This window comes from Rissa tridactyla, chromosome Z, assembly GCF_028500815.1.
Source record: "Rissa tridactyla isolate bRisTri1 chromosome Z, bRisTri1.patW.cur.20221130, whole genome shotgun sequence".
In the NCBI taxonomy this organism is placed as follows: Eukaryota; Metazoa; Chordata; class Aves; order Charadriiformes; family Laridae; genus Rissa; species Rissa tridactyla.
Window position 1 is genome coordinate 57,417,015 of NC_071497.1, and position 22,755 is coordinate 57,439,769.

Below are 22,755 nucleotides of genomic sequence, written 5' to 3' on the forward strand. Positions count from 1 at the left end.
AGTAGAGCTGTGACAAAATCTTCCTATTTCTACAGTGATTAAAGGAGTGAGAGAAATTTGAGTGATTTACATGCTGAAACTTTTGTCTGGCAATGTTACTTTATACAGCCAGTTTGTGGTCTTTTGTCTCACTGTGTAGGTTGAGCCAGTTATGAAATGTTTGCGTTGCATATTTATGATCACAAAAACTGCAACAGTATTTTTCTATGCTAAGAGACTGAGAAAAGAAGGTAGAAGTAACTTCTGATGAGTTTTTACATCTCAGCTGTCATTCAGGACCCTCTTCCCAAAGATCCTGTTATTTTTGTTTATATACATGACACATCAATGATACATAAATTACAAGACTGAAGCATAATGTTGTACCACAATGCAGATTTTTCATCACTTAATAAAGAAAATAGATATATACTTAGTAGTTTGAAGCAGAAATATAGCTTTTTTTTCCAGGTCTATACAGGACTGAATGTTAGTGCCACAATGAAAGCATTTAATTTCAGACTGCTTGGGAAGCTTCATCTTCATTTGCAATAAATGTAAGATCTCTGTGGAATACCTGGGGGGTAGATACAGTGCATGTGTGTGTACATCGATGAACACTGACATATATGGTGATGTTATTGGTGGTGGGAAAAATTCTGCTGCCTTTTCTTGTTTAAGAATTGTACAGTTGAGACTAAATGGTCCAGCTAGATTAGTTTCTTATAGTTTGTTAACATAAATACACCATCTGCATTCAAAACAAAAAAAAAAAAAAAGAGAACTTCACCTGTACCTACCTGTCATGATTTGATTCCAGTTATTCTACATGCCTACATTTAATAAGCTGAATTATCTATCAACTACTGCAAGGCTTCCAGAGAATTGCATAAAGGGGAAAATCAGATGTTTCAAGTCTGCTTTAGTAACTAATTTCTCTTTGCACCGAGTGGTTTTGTCATTGACATTATTATCACAGGCTGTAGTAATACTTTGTAATTATGTTAGTTATCAGGTTGGTATCTAAGTCGCAACATACTGCAGTCTTTCCTCTACCCATCTTTGCAAAAGGATGTCTCCCGTTTTTGACAGATCTTTTTATTACCTACTTTTAATGTTTTCTGGGGTTAGTTTGTTTGAAACATTCTCATGAAATGTCACGCAATTACCCTTGATGACACTCCTTGTATATCAGGTTCTGTCTGATATATTCCTAGACAAAATAGTTTGTGTGCTTACAATATAATTTATTGCTGTCTTGAGATGTCCCCAGAGCAGAGGGCTATAGTATCAGTCCTCCTATCATTCCACATAGTTGTAGTTTTGTATGGGTGCCCAGGACATTGATTGTTCTAGAGAATTAAATACTTCTGAGGTTACTGAGTGCTCTAAGAACCAACAAATCATAGAATCATAGGGTTGGAAGGGACGTCTGGAGGTCATCTAGTCCAACCCCCCTGCCAGAGCAGGGTCACCTATAGCAGGTTGCACAGGATTGCATCCAGGCGGGTTTTGAATGTCTCCAGAGACGGAGACTCCACCGCCTCCCTGGGCAGCCTGTTCCAGAGCTCTGCCACCCTCAAAGTAAAGTGGTTCCTCCTCATGTTTAAGTGGAACTTCCTATGTTCAAGTTTGTGCCTGTTACCTCTTGTCCTGCCGCTGGGCACCACTGAAAAGAGCCTGGCCCCATCCTCCTGACACCCACCCTTGAAGTATTTAGAAGTGTTAAGGTCCCTGCTCAGCTGTCTTTTTTGCAGACTGAAGAGACCAAAATCCCTCAGCGTTTCCTCATAAGAGAGGTGCTCCAGTCCCCTAATCATCTTTGTAGCCCTTTGCTGCACCCTCTCCAGCAGTTCCCTGTCCCTCTTGAACCGGGGAGCCCAGAACTGGACACAGTACTCCAGGTGCGGCCTCACCAAGGCAGAGTAGAGGGGGAGGATGACCTCCCTCCACCAGGAGGCATTGATCTGCTGCCTCCTCCTATTTTCCCCCTCATCGTTCCCCGCAACTGGGGGGATATAAGAGAACACAACTTGTGCTCCTGATCCCTTGACCGGCTGTCCCAAGGTCTTGAAATCTTTCTTCATTGCCCTTGGACTTCTTTTTGTTACCTCGTCGCTGCCTACCTGAAAGAGCAAAAGTGGGTAGTAGTCTGAGGGCCGTACCAGGGAAGGAAGCATCCTCTTCACATCCTTGACCTGGGCCCCAGGGAAGCAGCAGACCTCCCTATGTACCGGGTCCAGCCTGCATATTGGGCCTTCCGCTCCCTTCAGTAGGGAGTCACCTATGACAAGGACCCGTCTTTTCTTCTTTACCGCAGAGGTTTTGATGCAGGGAGAGGTCTGACTAGACCTCGCTGATGCCTCCAAGGTAGGAGAACTATTGTGCTCATCATCATCCAGGTTCCTCTGCAGAGCACTGTACCTGTTCCATAATAGCACCTGGAAGATGGGGTAGTCGCCGGGCTGTCTTGAGTGCGGCACCTGTTGCGCCATGCAGGAAATTCCTGCCATTGCCCCCTGTCCTCCAGGTCACCACCTTCAGTTGAGGTGATAGAGGATAGGGAGTTCTCTGTTGCAGGGGTTCTGTCTGCCTGCTGGTTTTCTGTCGTGGGATGCAGGATTCTACTCCAAGTATCTGTCTCCCTCTCGCATTCCCTGATGCTCCTCAACCTACTTACCTCCTCCCTGAACTCCATGACTAGTCAGAGGAGATCCTCTACCTGGGCACATCTCCCACAGGCGTGCCCATCACTGCCATCCGACACCGGCACAAGAGCAGGGCACACCCTACAGCCTGGTGTCTGTGTGGCAGCACGTTCCTACAGGAGCTCCGTCGGAGATGCTGCATCAGACCTGGTGGGTGTGGAACTCATGGATGCCACGGTCTTCTTGCGAGTAGTTACCATCGCTACCTGGCCGGGTTGGCAGTCTTTCAGCGCTGTCCTGCGCGAACTGCCGTGCAGACGGCTGTGACTGGACTGGTGTGTCACGCCGTGTTTGGCTGCCCGTTTCTCCAGCCCAGGAAGCCCACCCTTGTCCTGGTGCTCCCGGGTGGTTCCGCGGGTGACACCCAGGGAACGCCCACCCGCCGCTTGTTTGCTCGGTGCCCAGCGACCACGTCGCTGCGCTCCCGAGGGGCTTCTTTTATGAGGGGGGAGGGCGGTCTCACCCCCTGCTCGTTCACACCTGCCGCCGGGGGTGGTGGCTCCGCCCTCGGCTCCTCAGCTGCCTCCGCCCCCCGGAGGTGCCGGGTGCCGGCCCGGGCTAGCCGCTTTTCCTGGCTTTAAAAAGCCTTAAAAACGAGCCCCTAGCCGACCCTTTTTTGACGCGATTCCCTTCCCCGGTGCGGACTGACCTGCACTGGAGCTGGTCTCCTCGGCGAGCGCGTCTCATGTCTTCAACCAAATGTAGGATCCAAGTTTCCCGAGTGAGCGTGCAGTAGTTCTGCTTCTGCACCGCTCTAGGACATTCATGTTCTTATTATTAAAAGTTCTGTCTATCCTGATAAGTCTGGAGCTATAAAAGCCCTATTTCAGACAAAGCACTTTCTCAGGGCTTTCTTGGGCATTTGAAGTAAACCATCAGGAAGTAGTCGGCCACAGCCCGTGATTTGATAAGTGTCAGATTCCAGGCCTCAGGAACAGTTTTCATTCATTGACCAGCTTTGTTACTCAGAACAGAAGATGTGTTTTGTGTGTAATAAATGCTTTCCTATTTAGCTAAATCTATATCCTGGGTCTTAGAGCTTGAACATAGTTTTGGATCCAGTTGGATGATAGTACTTGAGCAAAAGACTGAAAGAAATACCTAAATTTGCAGTTTGAACTTTCATCTGGTAAAGGCACCAGGACTTTAAAACCCATCAAAGTCCTATGCAAAAATCATGCTGTGTGTGTTCTAACATTAAATGCAGCAGATAGTATAGCCTGTTTGCTCTACAAAGGAAAGGCTACATGTTTCTCATGCACTTGGAATTATTGTCTTGGATCTGTACAGTAATAACAATTATGAGACTGTGTGAGTATGTTTTGTTTCTCTTCAGGCCTATAGAGTGGCTTACTGTTGAGCTTCAGAGTTGCATATTAATTTGTATTTACTAGTAATGATTCCTAAAAGTGTGCCAATGTACAGTCTACCATAAAAGAGCAGACTGCTCTCTTTGTTGGTGAAAACCTTGCGAAGATAGAAAGATACAAAGCATAAATATGCAGCAAGTGGTTAAAAACAGTGTGTATTTTTTCAGTGTTTCTCATCAGTGATAAATAAACAACTCAATTATACAGTACAGAAAACATATGGAAAAGGGTAAAAGATGACTTGCACTTACTGACGTCAGCTGATTTCCTCTGTTGTGCTTATTTGAATTCTTTCCTTAAGATATCTTCTCAGATACCTTCAAGGCATACAGTCATCTGGGCATCTTCCCTTTATGCAATTAGCATAGAACTCGTAATGCAGAATTTATCAGTATTAAAGGGATATTGCCAGATTGGTTTAGACTAACTCAGACTAACAAACACTTCGAAAAAAGTTATGATAGTTTAGGAGTTGAAGGATGTTGTAACAATGAGGACAAACACTGAAAGTTTCCCTTAAAAAGGGAAAAGTGCTTCTGAAGACTTGACCAAGGTTTTGTATCTAGATGACACTTCCATCACATGGAGTTGAGCTCCCTTGCTGTTTCCACTTTCCACCCCCTTTTGTTTATATTATCTGGAAGTAAAGATACCTATTAAACTTTTCAATGACTTGATAAGAGGGTTATACGCAGGAGGAAGATTACTGCAAGCATGTATATTTTCATTTCAAATTTCATACTGGAAATAGTCTGAATACATATTAAATGCACATTTGCATAAATTGGTAAGATAAAAATACTATTTTTCCCCCCTGTTCAGTTGGTATAGGATGACCTTTATTTTCCTTTTTAATGTCAAGAAAAAGGAACTGACCTGTAGTCTGAACAGACCTGTTGAGATCTGAAAAGACCTCATCACTATTTTGATTTATACAAGGTCCACCCCTAATTCTGGAATAGCTCAAGATTACAAAATACCTTAAGAGTGCCTCAGCCCTTCTCCCTATTCTCTGATCGTTGCGTGGGTTCTTTCAGAAGCATAGCGTGAAACGTGTTCGTATGTCAGTTAGAGGGGACCTTGTCACCTCAGAGCTGTATAGGATGTCTGTGGGAAAGGTAGAGTTAGCTAAGGAGGGCTGCAATTTTTCTCTTGGCAGATGAGAGAAAGGGAAAGAGGAGCCACACTTCTCCTGCCATTTGCAGTTATTGTGCCTGGGTCTGGTTGGAACCCAGAAAAAAACCCCCATTTTTTCCCTAAACCTTTTTTGTTTTAGGTACCAAGAATGCTTTTATGGGGTCAACCTGTCCAGTCTGCGCAGTGCAGCTGTGGATGAGTATTTCCGACAACCTATTGTGGTAAGTTTGTATGTCTGGGGGTTATTTTTTGTGGTTTTCCCCCTCCCTATCTCATCCCCTCCACAAAATCCCAGAGGTACAGTAGCCTCCTTGTTTAATAGAGTTCTGTGGCTGTTGAGAGCCAGGAAATAACTCTGCAAACAGAGCTGCTGTCAAAGGTTTACTACTAAATGTAATATTCCTGGTTTTGCTATGAATAACAGATGTCTAGAGATACGCACACATTAGGAAGACACAGCATGTGAGCAACTGTCTACGTAACATGCAGCTACCCTCCCTCAGTGTTTCCAGTCTCTTAAAAAAATGACTTGACCTTGATTTTTCCCTTCCCATCTTTGATTTACAAATTAAAGGAAAAGAGAAAGCAGCCAAACAAACATGTTTCTATATTAGGAAACAACCATTTTTTAGTATGGAAATAGCCTCATTTTATTGCTAACTCGGATCTAGCACCTGCTGTTCTCCTTCTTTCTTTTTAGTAAAAGTCAAGGTGTTACCTAGTTAGAAAGAATGTCGGAGAAATCCTTCTCACCTCTCTGGGGAAAGAACCTAATCAACCCCCACCCGCCACCCCCTGCCCCAGTGTAAAGCTTCAATGTAGGTGCAATGAAAAGATTCACTCTCAGAAATTTGCCTGCAACGAATCGTGGCCAGCTTTAGGTGAACTGCTTTAAGTAGCGACAGCAGTGTAGCCGCTGTCACATGGAGACCCTAAAACCTGTCCAGAAGTCTGGAAAGACCGTCAGATTACTGATGTGACCTTCTGCACTTCACTGCTTTTAGTACTTGAGATGGATATAAGAAAACTCTTCATTTGTCCATTTCATTCAGCCATATCTTTAACTACAGCATGGTCATTCTCAGTGCTGGCTCTTTGGCTTTCAGTTTGAGAATGGAGTAATCTGTAGGACTGTGGTACATACTTGCATCCTGTATGGTGTATGTGTTTGGCTTTGATTTTTCGGTGGAGATTCCTCCTCCCTTGAGGATCAGAAATGCATTGCCTAATAAAAACCACATTAAATTGTTATTTATTTCTAAAAAATGCCTATCTCCTTGGCTTCCCCTTACACTACAGACAGATTCTAGTTCTTAGATGGATTCACTGCGGGGGATGTGACATAAGCCTTTACGTTAAGAGTTTGCTTTACTTCTGAAAGAGTATGGGAGATTCAGATTAGTACATGTAATTAAAAAAAAAGAAAAATGAAGGGAAAAGTTTTCATTTGTGGACTGACCACTCCCAACGTTTTTCAGTAGAGTAATCTGTATTAAGTAATTTTGCTTCCTATACTTCATAATTTAATTTTCAAGTATTTCCGTACTGGTTTAGTTCAGCTTACCCAACTGTGCAATGCAGAAAAGCACATTAAAATGTGCGTAGTTTAAAAAAAAAAACCAACCCTAAATAAACCAGCCAAATGCGCCCCCTCCCCCCCCTTTTTTTTTTACAAGTGATCAATTTCTGGACAGATTTTCTTGTTTCTAGGTTGAAATAAGCAGACTTTGATATATATGTAAGCTATAAAATATATTAAATCCTGATAATATTGCAAAATCTAACACTGTTCTAAGGGATGCTAAAAAAAATAAATATTTAAAATCAGTTTATTCGGGTGAAGGTTGATTTTCGTCTTCTTTCCTATTTTTTTTTAACAGAAAACAAGTTTATACCCTGACAAGACAGAATGGTAACACTTGTAACTCCTTTTTTTTTCTTTTTCTTTTTTTTTTTTTTTACCCCCATAGGATACTTTTGATGTGAGAATTCTGATGGCACGGACAGTGAAGTACACTGTTAACTTCATGGAAGCTGCTGAGGAAGATTTGCACAGGTCAGCAGACACCAGCAACCAACTCTTCATCTTTCATTTTTGTACCTGGCTGTTGATCGTTGGTGCTCAGAGGCAGAGGGAACTTTGGTGGTGGACGTGGGGGAGAGAAGGTGGCAGGACAGAACAATCAGTACACCACTCCCAATGGACCGGAGCGTTCATCTGCATGATGATCTGTCTTGTATTAGCAGAGAAGCTTGTTCGTGAGCCTGCAAAGCACGAGAGACAGATCAGTTCACAAGATTTTCCTACTGAAAGGGATAAAAGAGGCTCCGGAGGACATTGCTTACTTCTTAGCATTATATGTTGGGACACATTTAATTCTAGTTACAAGGCAATTTTTGGTTTTATGTGTAGACATCCTAAAAGACCTTGTCAAATGGTGTCATCACAAGCTGCCTTGCTGAACTCTTGTGTATCTCTTTAAACATTTTCCAGTCTAACAGGAGTCAGCTGTACTTCATTACTTCCCTCCAGAGCTCCTTCAAATCTTTAGTTGGAAAATCTTATATATAAAACAACCTGCATCCGTTGTGTCCTAGAGTGACAGCAGAGAAGCCTCCTTCTCAGCACGTCTGTGAAATAAAATCTACCATATGGGAGAACTTGAAGGAGTACTTCAAGTCTTTGCAAGACACTGTCATAAGGGGAAAATATCACAGACTGTCTTTGAAGCTCTGAACCCTTGTTGTTTCAACATGACTCACAACTAATTGTATAAGTGACGTGGTCTAGTGAGAGAGAAGAATTGCTCTAAGAGGGGGGAAGCAGCTGGAGAATTGCTTTCCAGTTTCAGTTGGCTAGGGCTGATTTCCTGCAGTGGTTCTCAGAAATAACATGTTCATACCTGAATCCTAGTTCTATGATATGTTTCTGCAAGAGTGGGTGAGATTTGGGTTCAACTACGTAGCCCAGTAATAGTTATTTTGGAAGGGAAAATATTCCAGCCCTTGCCCAAGCAGGTCAGTTTTTCCTTCTGATTCCAGTAGTTGTGTTTATCAAATTTGTAGTAGAACATTTACCTGTTCAAAATAGTATTTAAACTAAATCCACGTCCTTCAATGCAATGGGAAATTTTCCACTGGAAAGACTGAATCCCTATATTTATAACAGTCTCAGTGTTGCATCTCAAATGATGCAGTAACACGTGTGTAGTGGCACATTTGATTCTTCTATCAAATAAGGCACACAAAAACCTTAACACCTAGATCAGTGCCATTAAATATATGGAAAAAATGTGACATAACCTGATGAATAAGAATGGAAATTCATAAATTAGTACAGGGTAGGTTTCTGGTGGAATTTCCAGTACTTTTTGGAAATTACTTTGGCAGTGTATTGTTTTTTTCCTGCAGAGTGGAAATCCCTTTTGTTTTCCAAATGATGCAGTCTGGACTAATCCATGGCCTGGCCTTCTGGTTTGATGTGGCATTTGTAGGATCACTGTAAGTACTTTTTCCTTCTTCCTATGGAATACTAACTACAGGGGGAAAAATTGCTTCTTTCATACAAAGTGTGCCAGAATTAGACCTTTATTTGGTGGTGACCTAGTTTGTAATTGTTGAGGGTCAAAATGCACTGTTCCACACCATACTGATTCTTTGTAATATTATAGACCTTTCTGGTTTACATTTTAAGTAAAGCAGCAGCATTTGAACATAAGCTGGATTTTCTCATTTGGGCTGGTCTTGTTTGTGGGCAAAAAAAGGAGAGCAGGTTGCAAGTTCCAACTAACAAAATGCAAATAGAGAAAATTTGGCTTGGGAAAATTTTCCACTGCAGCACCAGGCATTTATTTCAAAATGGGGACATTCATCTGGTATAGTAAGTAGGCGAAAATTAGATAAATTTGCTCAGGTAGTCAATACATAGATTTCAGCTATCTGTATTTAGCTCTTAGATAAGGTTTGTTGATTTCCCAGTTAAGTTGATCTAGTTTTAGAAGAGGTGATTTTTTTCAATAAATTGTAAAGTGCACTTCTATTTATTTGTGTTGATAAATTCCTTTTATTAGGCTTTGAAGTGAAGATTGTCAAGAATTCAGAATAGTATATCCATTAAAAGAAAATAGGCATATGTGCATTTGTATTTACTTTAACAGCTGATAGTAAAACTTTTTATCTTAAAAAAGGAATCAGAAACTCCACATCAGTTAAAACAGTACAGAAAATTGCAGACTTGCAGGAATTGACTGAAATCCTCCACTGAGAGGGCCTCCATTTTGGAGTAGGCAATTGCTTAATCAGCATCTCTTTCACGTTTCTACAACTCCAGAAGTTCTTTGTCTTAGCACTTGAAATCTCAGTGTATTGGGCTTGTGGTATTACCTGTGTTATCTGTTTCTTTGCACCTACAAGCCCTTTCAATATAATATTGAAATATCTCTTGCAAGTGAAAATTAGGTACACGACCTTCTTGGGGAGCGTTGTTTGAGGACGAAAGTACCATTGTGAAGAATCGCATTGCCACGTTTGGGACAAACCTTAATTTCTTGTAATTTATTGAAATTGTCTGAGTGGCAAGAGAGGAGAGAAATTAGTATTCTCTGTCCTGGCCATGTGAAAAGAAGAGAAAATGGGAGTCTGAAGAGTCTGTTTTTTGAATCTCCATAATTGAATTAGGCACAAAGATCTGGTGGGGACAGGCACAGTATAGATAAAGAAAGAAAATGAGGCATAACGTATTGATTTCCCAACATAGGGTAGAATCACTCTCCCAGTTTACTTGAAGACAGTTTAAAGTTCATTGTAAGCAGTTGAGGCCTCACGTACATAAAGGTGTAACAACTTAACATTGTTTCTGAAAGGAGAAGACAGGAAAGAAAGTCTAGATAGTTTTTCTGGTTTATTTTAGGGTAACTGTTTGGTTGTCCACTGCACCGACAGAACCTCTCACTCACTGGTATCAAGTACGCTGCCTTCTTCAGACACCCCTCTTTGCTAAAGAGGGGGAAACTCTCTCAGGGAAAGTCTTATTTGTTGCCAATAAGCGGTAAGTGTAAAAGCTTCCCAAGCAGATTTTGTACTGTGGCTGTTCTTGTTAGAGGTACCCAGAAGACACCAGTTAATTTTGGGTATGTTTGTACCCACATTTGTTATTTCTGGTGCTATCACCAATGTATATGGTATCGCTGATACAGTTATGTAGTCTCACAAGGTGAACATTGTGAGACTGCTCACCAAAAGGTCTCCACGTTCCACTCCAGTTACCTCTGATGTTCCTTCTCACATACCTTCTCCTTAACCACCTGTCACATCCTGCCATCCCTCACAGTGGTACTTGCAGGTTTTGTCAGCTTTCCGCTCCGCTGGCTTTCAAACACAGCAGTTTTCTCAGGTCATGGCCAGTCATTATACACACCTTGTTCTGATAGTGTAACCTCTGGCCATGTCTTCATCAGCAGCCTGGTTGTCTGCCTGAAGGCCCAACATCCCCTGTCTCTCAGCAAGTCCTGTGCAGAGACAAGGAGAAGCAGGGTTGATCCCAAATCCATTACATTTTTAATTCTGAAAAAAATTCCGTATGGACATGCTCCCCTGTTTAAGAACAGTGCTTTTCACCTGTTGTTTGTCCTTCCACTGAGGCTAGTGGAGATGGCTGCTGTTGGAAGGGCATATGTCCTCACCAGACTTCTCTGCTGTTCCTGCTGTCAGTCCAGTGTTTGGTAACTCCACTCCTATGCTTTGCTTTGAAAACAACCCCCAGGTGACGGGGTCACACAAGTTGCAGCCTGGTTTGCTTATGTTTATGTATAGTTTCAACAGAAAACAAAGCCTCCTCTGTGCAGGAAGGTGAATCTTTTTTTTTTCTTTCTTTTTTTTGTGGGGAGAGGGGAGACATGCTGTCATGTCAGCTGATTGGAGTGACATCAAAGCTGTCAGTAGTGTTTCCAGGGCTCTTTAATTACATCAGCAATGAATACTTGATTTGTGATTTGTCAAATTTCCAGATCTTCTGCTTAGAAACTCTTCATGGAGAAAATAAATAACACAGATCTTGATATGTCTCTTTCAAATGTAAAATGGATTCATATTTTAATATACAAAAGAAACACTATGTGCCATAAAGCATGCACACAGCCACTGCTGTAAATATGTCAGTACATAAGGCATTATCTACAGTGGAGCATGGCTGCCTGAGCTAGTGACCTTGCCACACTGAGAATGAGAAAGACTTTAACCATGTGTTAGCACCGAGTCCTGACACAAAGCTCATCTGCTTTTGGGATCAATGTAGCACCTCTGCCTAATTCAGCAGTTGCTGGTCTGTGCAGGAGGACCAGCTTTGGTCAGCTTTGGCATTTTGGTATGCCCTCGGCTGGTCCTCTTTACTTTTCTGTGTAAGCTTTGTTTCTTGCCAAAAGTCCTGTGAAAAATACCCTTCCTGGTGAAATCCAGGATTATGACCACAGCGTACCTAATGCTGTTTGGCCAGTTAGATATTTTTGATCATGAAATAATCATCGGATTGTACTTGCTAATGTTGAATTTTATAGTATTTCTGACAGAGAGGGGGAAAAAGACCTTTCACTACTGAATACTATCAGTGCAAAATTATGTTTTCAGATGCAGACTCTTACTTAAGCATCTTTTAAATGTTACTTCTTTAGAGATGATTAAATAATCACGCCCTTGCACTGATACCACTGACACCACTGCAAATGAATTTCCTTTGATGACTAAGTGGTTATTATTCAGACAGCAACTACACTGGTGTTTTTTTCACTCAGGATGTTACAGGCATTTTAGTTTCATTACCTCTTTTTCATACTTCTCTTTCCAATGCAGGCAAAGTTATGATATTCAGATTGTGGCTATGGTGGACCAGACAGGATTTAAATCTGGTAACATTCTTGATTTAAAGAATCCATTTTTTAGGTAAGAAATGCTTTTGACTAAAATATACCATTGTAGAGTGGTAACAAATTGTATTACAGGAAGCAAAGCACACCTACTTTGGTAGAAAAGTTTCTGACCTCTTACAGTTTATTTTATTTCTACAAGTATGAGGGCATCATTGTTTTGTATTAGCAGTATTTACTTGCATAAGCCAATATTCTACTTGGTCTGCGTGACAAAAAGCAAAAGAAAAAAGCTTTATTTAAGATCTGCAATGATTTAGTGCTGTGAAAAAATAGTAGACATTTACTTACTTGAACTAATTTATACTTAAAATCTTTTGCTATTTCCCGTTGTGTGGTGTGCACCATTGTGACATATGCCATATTGTGACGATATGCCAAGACGCACTCCGCTAAGTACATAAGTTCATATTACAATTTGACATGAAGGACCTTTTCTCTCTGTACTAAACATGAGGGGAAGAAAAAAAATCTACCTGCTCCAGTCCTTTCCAACCTAGCAGGGACCTTCATTAGCTGTTGCTACAGCACCATATTTTGGGAAAAGCTGTCATTTACTGATCAAAACAAGCAGGAGGAAGGAGCCACGAATTATTCCAAAAGAAAAAAAGATTTTTGAGAAAAACAGTGTGGCTGTGTTCTATTCTCATTTTGATGCTGTATTTGGCATAAAAATAGGCAAATACAGCTGGTGGAATTGATTTTTTTGCAGATATACACACGGAAAATGCTTCTCTCCTTCATTATGTGTTTTCCATTTCCTATTTTTTTGACTCAGACCTATATGACAATTCCACAGTAACCCTATAAAACAAAATATCCATTGTGTCTGATGAAGATTAATTAATTTTCATCTGTACATCAAATGTGTGGCACATCAGTCATTTTCTCTTTAGAGTAGGGCCCTTTTGATTACATTTGTGAAAATGCCTTTGTAATAAAGACTGTTCACAGAAGACTTGACATAACTAAAAGTAAAATCATGCACTGGAAAAGATTAATTTCCTCAGATTTGACCTATGACATGGGCAGTGTCTAGCTTGCTTATGTTTTTGGTTTGGCTGATACCATTTTCAAATCTAAAAGCTTTTTGAGAAGAAGATCATTAGTAAGTTTACCGGTCTTCTAAAATCTCCATATTTAGCACACATTGCGTGTGAGTGACTTTTCAAAGATAATACAATCTACTAATTTGGAAGCAAAATAAGCTTTTGTTACGAGTTTTTAACTTACATAAAATGTAGAAATCACTTTCAGACTGCTATCACTCATATGCAAGAACGCGGGGGGGGAAATGATCAAGTTGTGTGTTACATATAGAAGTACTTTTAAGTTATATGGAGCAGTATTCTAGTCTGAGAATTGAATGCAAAAATGCCACTGTGTGATTTCATGGTTGCTAGCCAATTAACCATACTGAGTTCAATACTTTAGACTGCTGTTCCTTCATACATTTATTCTTGGTTGTGAAATCCTGTGACAACACACTAACCTTATTTAACAGGCTTCCCCTATGAGGCTCTGTTAGGGTTTTTTTGTTTATTGATCCATCTCCATTCTCCCCCTGCCCTCCCATAGCAATTATCAGAATTCTGAAAAAGTTGAAAAAACAAAGGCAAAGAAGACTTCCCAAAAGAAAAATGCTTATTTATAAACATGAGGAAACTTTCAAAGCATTCATAAGGTTTTTAAAAAATTAAAATATAATCCAGGTTTTAAAGTAGGACATGCAAATTACTGTGCATGATGGGACCTTATACCAACACGTACAGCCTAGCTCTCTTCTCTTCACTGCTTCATAGTGTCCCTGATACAAATATTTATCTCTGTACCACAGGTATGGATAGTAGGGAAGAGGAAATTCTAGACATTTTTCACTCATTTAAAACAACACCCTACTAGTTCTGTAGCATAAGGTAAAAATAAAAGACTGGACTGGGAAGCCTTTCATTTCTGTGAAGGCAATGGCCCGCGCTGCTGTACATAAGAGCAAAATAAGGCCTCTGCCCTTGTAAAATAACTTACAGTGGATTTGGTAGCATTTTACACTTGCTTGCACAGCTGTAAATCTAGATATAAAGACTTACAATTTAAATTTGAAATCACACTGCATTTAATAAATCCAGTAACATCACACAGGACCGATTTCCTAGCTTCATTCCAATGAGACTTATCTGACATACACTGGCTAAGTGTTTTGCTTACAATGCTTTCAATTTCATAATAGTCCTTATTAAATATCAAAAAGCTGTAAAAAGATTTTACTCCAGAGTAAAAGAAAAGCTATATGAAAATTTATTAAGCTTGCTTAGTTCAGCTAGTGCTGTAAGCTATCAAAGAATTGTGTATTTTATTATAACTATTTTATTCTTTCATCCACTTCTAGGTATGCCTAGAACATACTGTAATATGGCACCTGAAAACAGACGTCAGATTCTCACCGAGCTGAGTGAGACTGAAATGAGTTCAATTCTTAGTAGGCTTACTGGTGCTTGTAAAATCAATTTGTAACTGTACATATCTGTAACCATATGCGAGTCACATGAGAAGGGGATATTGTGGTTCCATCCTATTTTTTTTTTTTTAATTGAAATTTAGCCTGCACTCACATTTACAGACTTGAATTGCAGCAGATTCAGTTTTATTCCAGGAAGTTCATTTGGTGTAAAACAAGAACTATTTCTCTGTGTTTATTTCTATTTTACAGTAAGCTCACATTGCTTCTCGTCTTGCTTTTAATATTCTTACCAATATTCTAGGTTATTGAACAAAACCTACCTCATGTTTATATATGTAACATATCAAAAGATCTTTGAGCAGTATGTAGTGTCCATGCTTTAAACATTCAGCACTTATTTCAATGTTTGGTGTTAATATTCTAGCTCACCAGGGCAGTGTGTTAAATACTTCTGGTTTCTCTCAGTGGACTCATTAATTTTGTTCATTTTGAGACATGACCCTGAAGTCATCTTGCATATTCTTTGTAGATGTTCTGAGATTTCTCTGTGCCTACAGAAGTGTAACTGGACACATTTGTAAGTTACTCCCAGCATAGAGTGATATAAAACTGTAAGATAGGATATGTGTGACACTTTTTCTGTAGCTCTGTGAGAAGTATTGATAGTCCAAGCTATATAAGATGTATTTTTGGCTTGTGTGCCTAGCAAATGAGGAGGACTGTAGAGTTCCAGTACAGATTTTAATGAGATCTCTGTCCAGACAATGTTATCCATAAAGAGCACATACTGACTTCTGTAGAACGTGTTTCTGTCATTCAAAGTATATGCCTTAGGCTGAATTAATGAGCTGGAGTCAAATCAGAAACATAGACATCATTTTCCTACCAAAAATTGTAACTGCAGTGATACCTCTAGCAAGATATAATCAGTCTTTAGCCTTCCACACGCTGTTGGAAGGCTGGTTTGTAGGAAAAGCCCCATGAAAGCGGACCCTTCTCTCAGGATGGTAAATGCTGCATTTGATCAGAAGACCAGCTAAGCACCTCTGCTGGGAGTAATTCAGAAATAGCTGTAGTTTCAGAGGTTTTTTTCTTCAAGTCAACAGACAATTGCGGCTATTTAAAGACAAGTTCTGAGATAATGGAAAGTAGTCCCTAAAATTGTGAAACCTCTAAGAGTAACATGAGCTTCATGGCTGAGGCCATGAAACCATTGAAGTTAGCGTCAGAGAATTATTGCCTTCTTATTTCCAGTAGCATTTAATACAGACTTCTAGTATAAAAATGTAGTTTGCACAATAAAAGACTTTTTTGTTACACAAATATATAATATATATTAAAAAAATAATATTGAATGTGAGCTGCTGCTTCAGAATGATAACAGAAATTATCATTCTAACCTCTACAAGCAGTGTAATGAGATTTCTGATGCAATGTCTGATGGTTGGGTATCTATCCTTCCTAAATTTAATCTGTACAGTGGCTGGTGGTTTTATGCTTATGTGAGAGAAGGAAACAAATCCAGGAATGTCCAAATACCAGGCAGCTGTAGTTCAGAGTTTTCTAGAGTTTGGCAAGTTTTCCTCCGCAATTACGGAAGCAGTATATGGAATCTGAATCTGAATTCAGCTGGGTCTCACATTTCAGTGGAAAACCTCTTCCAAAAAGTATATATCAAAGACTTCTATTTTCTACAGGCAAAAACTTTACATTGTGAATTTAATGTGGCAACTTCAATTCTTTTTAAGGAAGAAAGGAAATAAAGGGGAGGAAAAACAGCAGCAGCAGACAGCAGTGTCAGGTTGTGTATCTATATTTAATTCCAGAATAAAAGGTGTATGAATCTAATAACTGCACCTTCACTATGTATAGAAAAGATTATTGCCTTATATGCTAACAAGTACAAAGATTATTTCACTGTAATTGCTACTCTGAAGTGATCTGGGTGATCCAGGACTGGTATTTGTATTTCTCTCTACTTCAGGAATTCACTTTATTCCAGATTGCATGCTAAAACTGAAGAGAAGATCGACATTGGCAACTGTACCAGTTGCAGCCTGAAATACGGTCCTGTGACTGTCTTCATTTCTTTATCATTTAACATTTTCCTCTTTCCTGCTTTGAAGCGTTGGTGTTTTTGAAGTATGCAAGAGCCTGCCTTCAAGGACTACAATGTACTGTTTTCACCTCACAGGACTTTCTGGGTATAAATATGAGAATATATTTGTAAAGTATTTTTTGAAACAACATGTCAATGAAAACATTTTATTGATACAAATGACGTTGTTTTGTTTCGATTTTTTATAAAGGCAACAAGGTAAGATTAATGAATGCTAGAGAATGTAGGGAAAGTAAAGCAGAACTGTGGGGATGCTGGAGCAAACAGTGATGATGTAGTTTTACAACGCAGACTCTTGAACAGATTTGACCATATTATGAAATACAGCGTTTCCTCATTTATAGTTGAAAAGGCTATATTAATCCTGTTGAAAAACTACATATTGTCTTGCATCCCACAGACTCAAAAAGCACAATAGGAAAGACACTGAGTATCATATTAAGGAGCTATAAATTTTCATGCTTGGTTGGATCCATGGTCATTTAGAAGGTTCATCTTCAAGAAATTACAGCAGTAAGAAATGCTTTCAGCAGCTTATTTTTCAACAATTGCATATGGTTATTTTCTTTTACCTTCACCCCAGAGAGATGCATTTAAAGTTTTGTAAGCAGTCATATACACATAGTGATTCATGATAAATTGCATTTTCAGTAGTAATGACTTTCATTTTGAATGTCTATCTATGTGAGTTCTCCCATCTGAACTGATGATTAGAATACTCCGTCCTTAGGAATAGTATAGGAATTCAATGTGGTTACTATTATTCTGGTGGTTGCTAAGAGAAGTAGTGATTTACTGCATATTGTGTGCACTAGACCCACAGAAATCTTTGTGATAGCGCTCTTTAAAATACTTATGACAACTATGACATCCAAAAGCAATCTTGATGCATCTGGATCTAAGTGCAGTGAAACACAATGGAATTGGTGTTAATTTGCTTAGCTAAGTTTCTACAATTTATGCTTTTTTTCTCAAGATGCAAAGAAGAAAAAAAAAGGGCAGGGAGGCATTTAGAGGTTGGAGAACAAACCTCCAGACAGTATGCATTTTATTCTTCTTTTAGTCTTGCCTTGCGGTATACAGGTTTTCATTCTTCTCAAATAGATAATACACATATTTACAACTCTACTGATCCAAGCTGAGAGATAAAACTGCGGAAAGATACACTGTCAAGATGCAGCTGAAGAGTCAGCAGAATGGAGGACAGCAGTTCAACAGGAGACTGCAGGCAGAAAAATTAATTTCTTGCTGGAAGCAAAAGGGTATCAAATAGCTGATACGAACTATTCACGTTCAGCTCACCAGGTTTGACCCACGCTGATTTTAGTGATATTCAGATGCACATATTTATAGAAGAAAAAGAAACTAACGTAACCTGAAGAAAACCAAAGACAAAGGAGTGGGAATTATAAAAATGTCTTTCTCGAAGTGGCTGCGCCTCTAGAGGTTGGCCAGTTGTCAGGCATGTCATCTTGCAACACTGAACTGGGACTACACCCTAATTTGCAGCATTGAACTGACACTTCAGCCCGATTTTGCTGTGACTTCAGCGTAATTTACAGGAGGCTTTCGATGTCCCTTAGCTAACTGGTCACTCAGTAATCAGATATCCAATGGATCATGATTCAGTACTACTGGGAACAAAGCATTGCTCAATAGCACTGGCACTTACGATAATAAATCTTATGTTTAATGGCCTCTGAACAACAGCCAGTGTTCAGTTTTCACTTTGAATCACTGCCTTTCATTTGAATTTGGTCTACAATGAACATTTTTGAGTACCTGTGAAGAAACCCCAAGCAATCTTTAGTCTAACACTTCACTAACTAACACTTCTTTAGTGGTGCAAGGGGAAGCAGAAACTTCTTTTTAGTTTTATGGATGGTTTTCTGTGCAGAGATCCCACAGCTAACACGACAGAGACCCCCAAATATACATTAATCCAGTAACACTCATGTAAGTAATAATAAAAGAGGATGGTACCACATAATATGAAACACATTTGAGTTCAGGAAATAGCACATAACTGAACATGGTACTTTCTTTAAAATAAATCATCATGACCCAAAATCCCAACAAAACAAGTCTTCCCGTGCTAATATATGAGATAACCGGTAAGTGCATACTAAGAGCAGCAACATGGATCCAGTTTTGCTAGAATTCAGGTGAAATTTCCAAAGAATATGAAGTGAATAGTGTCTTCCTAAGATCTGTTAAGAATGCAGGGCTTGGTCTGCCAACCCTGTAGATCAAAGAGCACTTATGATCTTTATATGGGAAACAATACAAGAGAAAAAGGCCAGCCTTCACTCACAACATTCACCTATAATGCTGGATTTCACAGTATCTCAGAAGTTCTCTCAGAATGTTAAGAATCTTGTTCTTTGCCACACTCCACCTGCCCTTGAAACAGGGAGCTGAGAAATATGAACAAATGACTCTGCACCTGAGTGTTCTGAGCTAACTTTGGAAAAAGGGAAATATAAGTCAGTTATCCTGTGGATGAAACTCTTAGCAGGTATATTTAACCAGAAATAAACACAAGTGAGCAGTATCAAGATGCACAGAAAGCCTGGCCTCTTATTTTTCTGAGTAGGTGGCTAAATTACATTTACTCTGTCACTTCTACCAGGCCTCTATACTTTGGAAGTCGAGTCCTTTCTCACACAGTCTAAGTGAGGAAATGAAGGAACATAAGTGCAAATTAGTTTGTGATTCTCAAGTAACCCAGAGTAACATGGTGTAATTGCTACTAAGAATTCACCATTTCTTTACAATTGCAACTCATCATCTTTTCCAACTTAGATGACTTTTAACAAACATTGCACTGAATTCTAAATCACTCAGAAAGTTAAGAATCATGATGCAAGAAGCCTGCAGGCAGCTGTAGGCAAAAAAAATAGCGAGTAGGCACTAGGGGGCAATGAAACACCTGTGGCTCTGCAGCCTCCTTGGGTACGGTGCAGTCCAGGAAATGGACAGTTGCTCATAAAAATGTTATGTGTTGTCACCACCCTTTCCAACTTCCGTGTGGCAGTGAGAGTAACTGGCCTCGCCATTGCTTATCACTCAGGAGCGACCAGTTCCAGGCTGTCTTTAGCTCTGGATCTTTGGGGATCCTTTTCGGCAGCAAAACTCAGTTCTGCCTACACATCAGCTGATGGGAAAAAAAAGAAAAAAAAGGATAAGGATTATTTTTTTTTTTTTTGTAATTAAAGGGTTAGATATACTTATTCAGAGCTAAGTATACCCAGTGTTGCTGACTAAGTTAATCACCATCTTTCCTGCAGCACCTAAAAAGTGACCCAGAGAAGAGATCTTTTGTGTAATGCAGCTGGAGCAGCAGAGACACAAGTGGCTTTAGCTGTATCTGTAGCTCAGAGGTCTGCATTGTGGTGACAAGAAAGATTAAAAAATAGGTTTTCTATTCTGTAGGAAGTGTAGAGGGAGATAACGAACTGAAAGGCTGTGCAAGAGTGATGCTGTCTCCAAAAAAGATGACCAACTGAAAGGCATGACAACCAACCCATTTACAACTGTCTGCTTCTCCACAATGTAAGGTATGAAGTAATAAGTCTTAAGACAGGGTGCATGTAGCTGTCTTCAGCAAGTACCTTCAGAACCATTCACAAATGACAATGAAATCATATGGAGTTTTACCTGACTCCTGTAGTAGTTACTTGCCCTTGGTAGTACGAACAGTCAGGTTATGCCTGTGGTTACACTCCCTTTTTCTCACAGGTGTCTTGTTGAAGAAGGTGTGCTGAAGTGAGCAGAGCAGTCCTGAACAAGGCAGTAGACAGCACTCCATTGTTGCAGTCTTCCCTTCAATTGCCTTAATACAAAGTCCAGATCTATAGTGTCACAGAGCCAAAATATTTTTTTAGATGTGAAAATGGTCAGATAAATGTGCTATTAACAAATGCATGAATAAAAAACTGCCTTTTTAATTTTTTTTTTTTTTAATTCATTGAATTATTTACTACCGACACTACAGGATTCTTGTTTTGGCTGGGACAGGTAAGCAGACATATTGTCACACTTTTGTGAATCTTTACGTAAAATGCGAGACATGCCATTTTTAAACTTCCTCTTATATTTGCCACAGATCTTATTCCTTCAAAGTCTGCTAAGAAATAAAGTGGTATGGCATTCAGCACTACTGAATTCACCATAGCTCTCCTTGAGCTAGAAGCTAGTGCCATAAAAGTGCCCCATGAGGGACTGGTCACAAGTGCAAGTATGCTAGCATTGCTTCTGGTACTACTATAGCAAATATATTCCACAGACAAGTCAGAATGGATGTGGATGCACTGTGTGAAAAAAGAGAAGGCAGTAGACAGTTCATGGTGATCTTATCCAGCCTGTGACTATACAGTGAAACATGCTTCTTACTCTTCCAATTCTTACTGCTTGTTTCTGCTGTCCAAAGAGCATGATCCTTCTTTTTGTTTAAAAAACTTGTCAGAACATTCTCAAGGGTATGCAGAAACATCCTTGGGATACCAAGCTGGAAACCTCATGCTGAAGGAGTAACGCACAATCATGTGAGTAAGAAGAATCTGAATGTAAATTTGGATCTTGAGATGAGGCTTTCACTTGAGAGACAGACTGGTAATACTGAATTTCAACATTACATATCTTGGTCACAAATTAAAAATTCACTTTTGGGAATTTTTATCTTTTAGTTTCTTTAATAATTTTTATCTCCATGGAATTAAAACAGTGTCCAGAAGAGAGATAAAACAGACACAAAAAATAGTGCTGTGCTGATACATGACTCTGAACACACTTGGGGAATATCTTGGAGATGTGATTAGGTCAAGAACTATCTTCTACAATTACAGCCTGTTTTAAAGTACCTGAAGATCTTTACGGAACCTTTAATTATTTATGAAGAGTAGATACTTGAACCTGTAAGCTGTCTTGACTTGAAATCTCTGTCTGACATTCAAAAATTTCATTGGTTTATTCTCTGGGAAATATTTGTTTTATAGCAATCAAGCTGAACATAGCAATATATTTTCTAATGTGTTAATTGACCGTGGTCTTAATTCTTGAAAAAAAACCACAAAAAAAAATGGAAAACGTAATTAGTGTGGAAAACAGACTTAACTCAAATACCTACAGAGGTTCTTCCAAACACTGAAGCAAAAGCATTTGGGCTGTGGGAGGATGCAAACTTGTGCTATTATGCCCCTCGACTTAAGCCAAGCTTCAAAATGCACACTCTTTCTCCCATCCCCTTTAAAACATGCAATTTTCACATAATTTTGACAGGCATGATGTTAACATTTCGAACAGTGGGAAAACTAAATGCCATAATCCTGCCTGTTGTGTTTTGCAAGGCACTGCCAAGTGCTTACCAGGAGACAAATAAAAGAAAAACAGGACCACCACCAGCTGTACTGAAGACAAAGCGCTACTCCACCAAAAAATTTCTCACTACTCGCTTCTTTAGTCAAATATACTGTGGGTGGTACTACAGAAGTATTTACTATGCTCTGACTTCCTGCCACAGCTACAATCATCACACAAGTGTAATAATCACCATATTTATCGATACAGATCCCTTTTCCATTCCGAAGTGATGACTTTATTGAAACAGCTGAATGTGAAAAAACACTTGACGCTGACGTTTCACGCGACTCGTCAGATCTGCATTGTTTTGCAGTAACGGCTCCACCTGGCGTTCTCCAGCATCACCGCTACTTAATCCATGCCGTGGTACGTTACCTTGTTTTTAAAACTATTTACGCTGGGCACGGGACAGGCCGCGCTCGAGAAGATGGCGGCGGGCCCGCTGGCCTAGCTGCGCGGCGGGCAGAAGGCAACAGACGGGAGCAGGGGGAAAAAGACGGGGCCTTTCCTCACAGCGGCCCTCCGGGGTGAGCCTACACAAACGGGAAGTGCTACAGAGGATCCCGAGGCGAATGGAGGCAACTTCGCCGCGGCACCGCCACCAACAGCCGCAGTGAGGACGCGGGGGGAAAAGCGTGCCCTCTTCCGCCTCCCGCGCGGCGCTTTACGGCAGGCTGTTTCGGCACTGTCGCGCGGCAGCGGCCAC

The 22,755-nt window shown here is 40.0% G+C and overlaps 1 protein-coding gene and 1 long non-coding RNA gene across 4 annotated transcripts in view; one reads left to right on the forward strand and one right to left on the reverse strand.

Moving 5' to 3' along the window:
* LOC128902344 (histone-arginine methyltransferase CARM1-like) overlaps positions 1-16,764 on the forward strand; it is a 71,174-nt gene extending 54,410 nt beyond the window's left edge. For all 3 annotated transcript variants that reach the window (XM_054185184.1, XM_054185185.1, XM_054185186.1), the window contains 6 exons: positions 5,334-5,415; positions 7,165-7,250; positions 8,606-8,695; positions 10,104-10,241; positions 12,038-12,127; positions 14,498-16,764. In XM_054185184.1, the coding sequence (XP_054041159.1) occupies positions 5,334-5,415; positions 7,165-7,250; positions 8,606-8,695; positions 10,104-10,241; positions 12,038-12,127; positions 14,498-14,507 (496 nt within the window). In that variant the 3' untranslated portion in view covers positions 14,508-16,764. The remainder of the gene's footprint in view (positions 1-5,333; positions 5,416-7,164; positions 7,251-8,605; positions 8,696-10,103; positions 10,242-12,037; positions 12,128-14,497) is intronic.
* A 95-nt stretch (positions 16,765-16,859) lies between these two features.
* On the reverse strand, positions 16,860-22,707 carry LOC128902346 (uncharacterized). Its single transcript, XR_008463755.1, has 3 exons — positions 22,240-22,707; positions 20,349-20,542; positions 16,860-19,845 (listed from the first exon to the last, which is right to left on the reverse strand). It is a non-coding gene; the product is annotated as an uncharacterized LOC128902346 (long non-coding RNA).
* Positions 22,708-22,755: the final 48 nt, after the last annotated feature.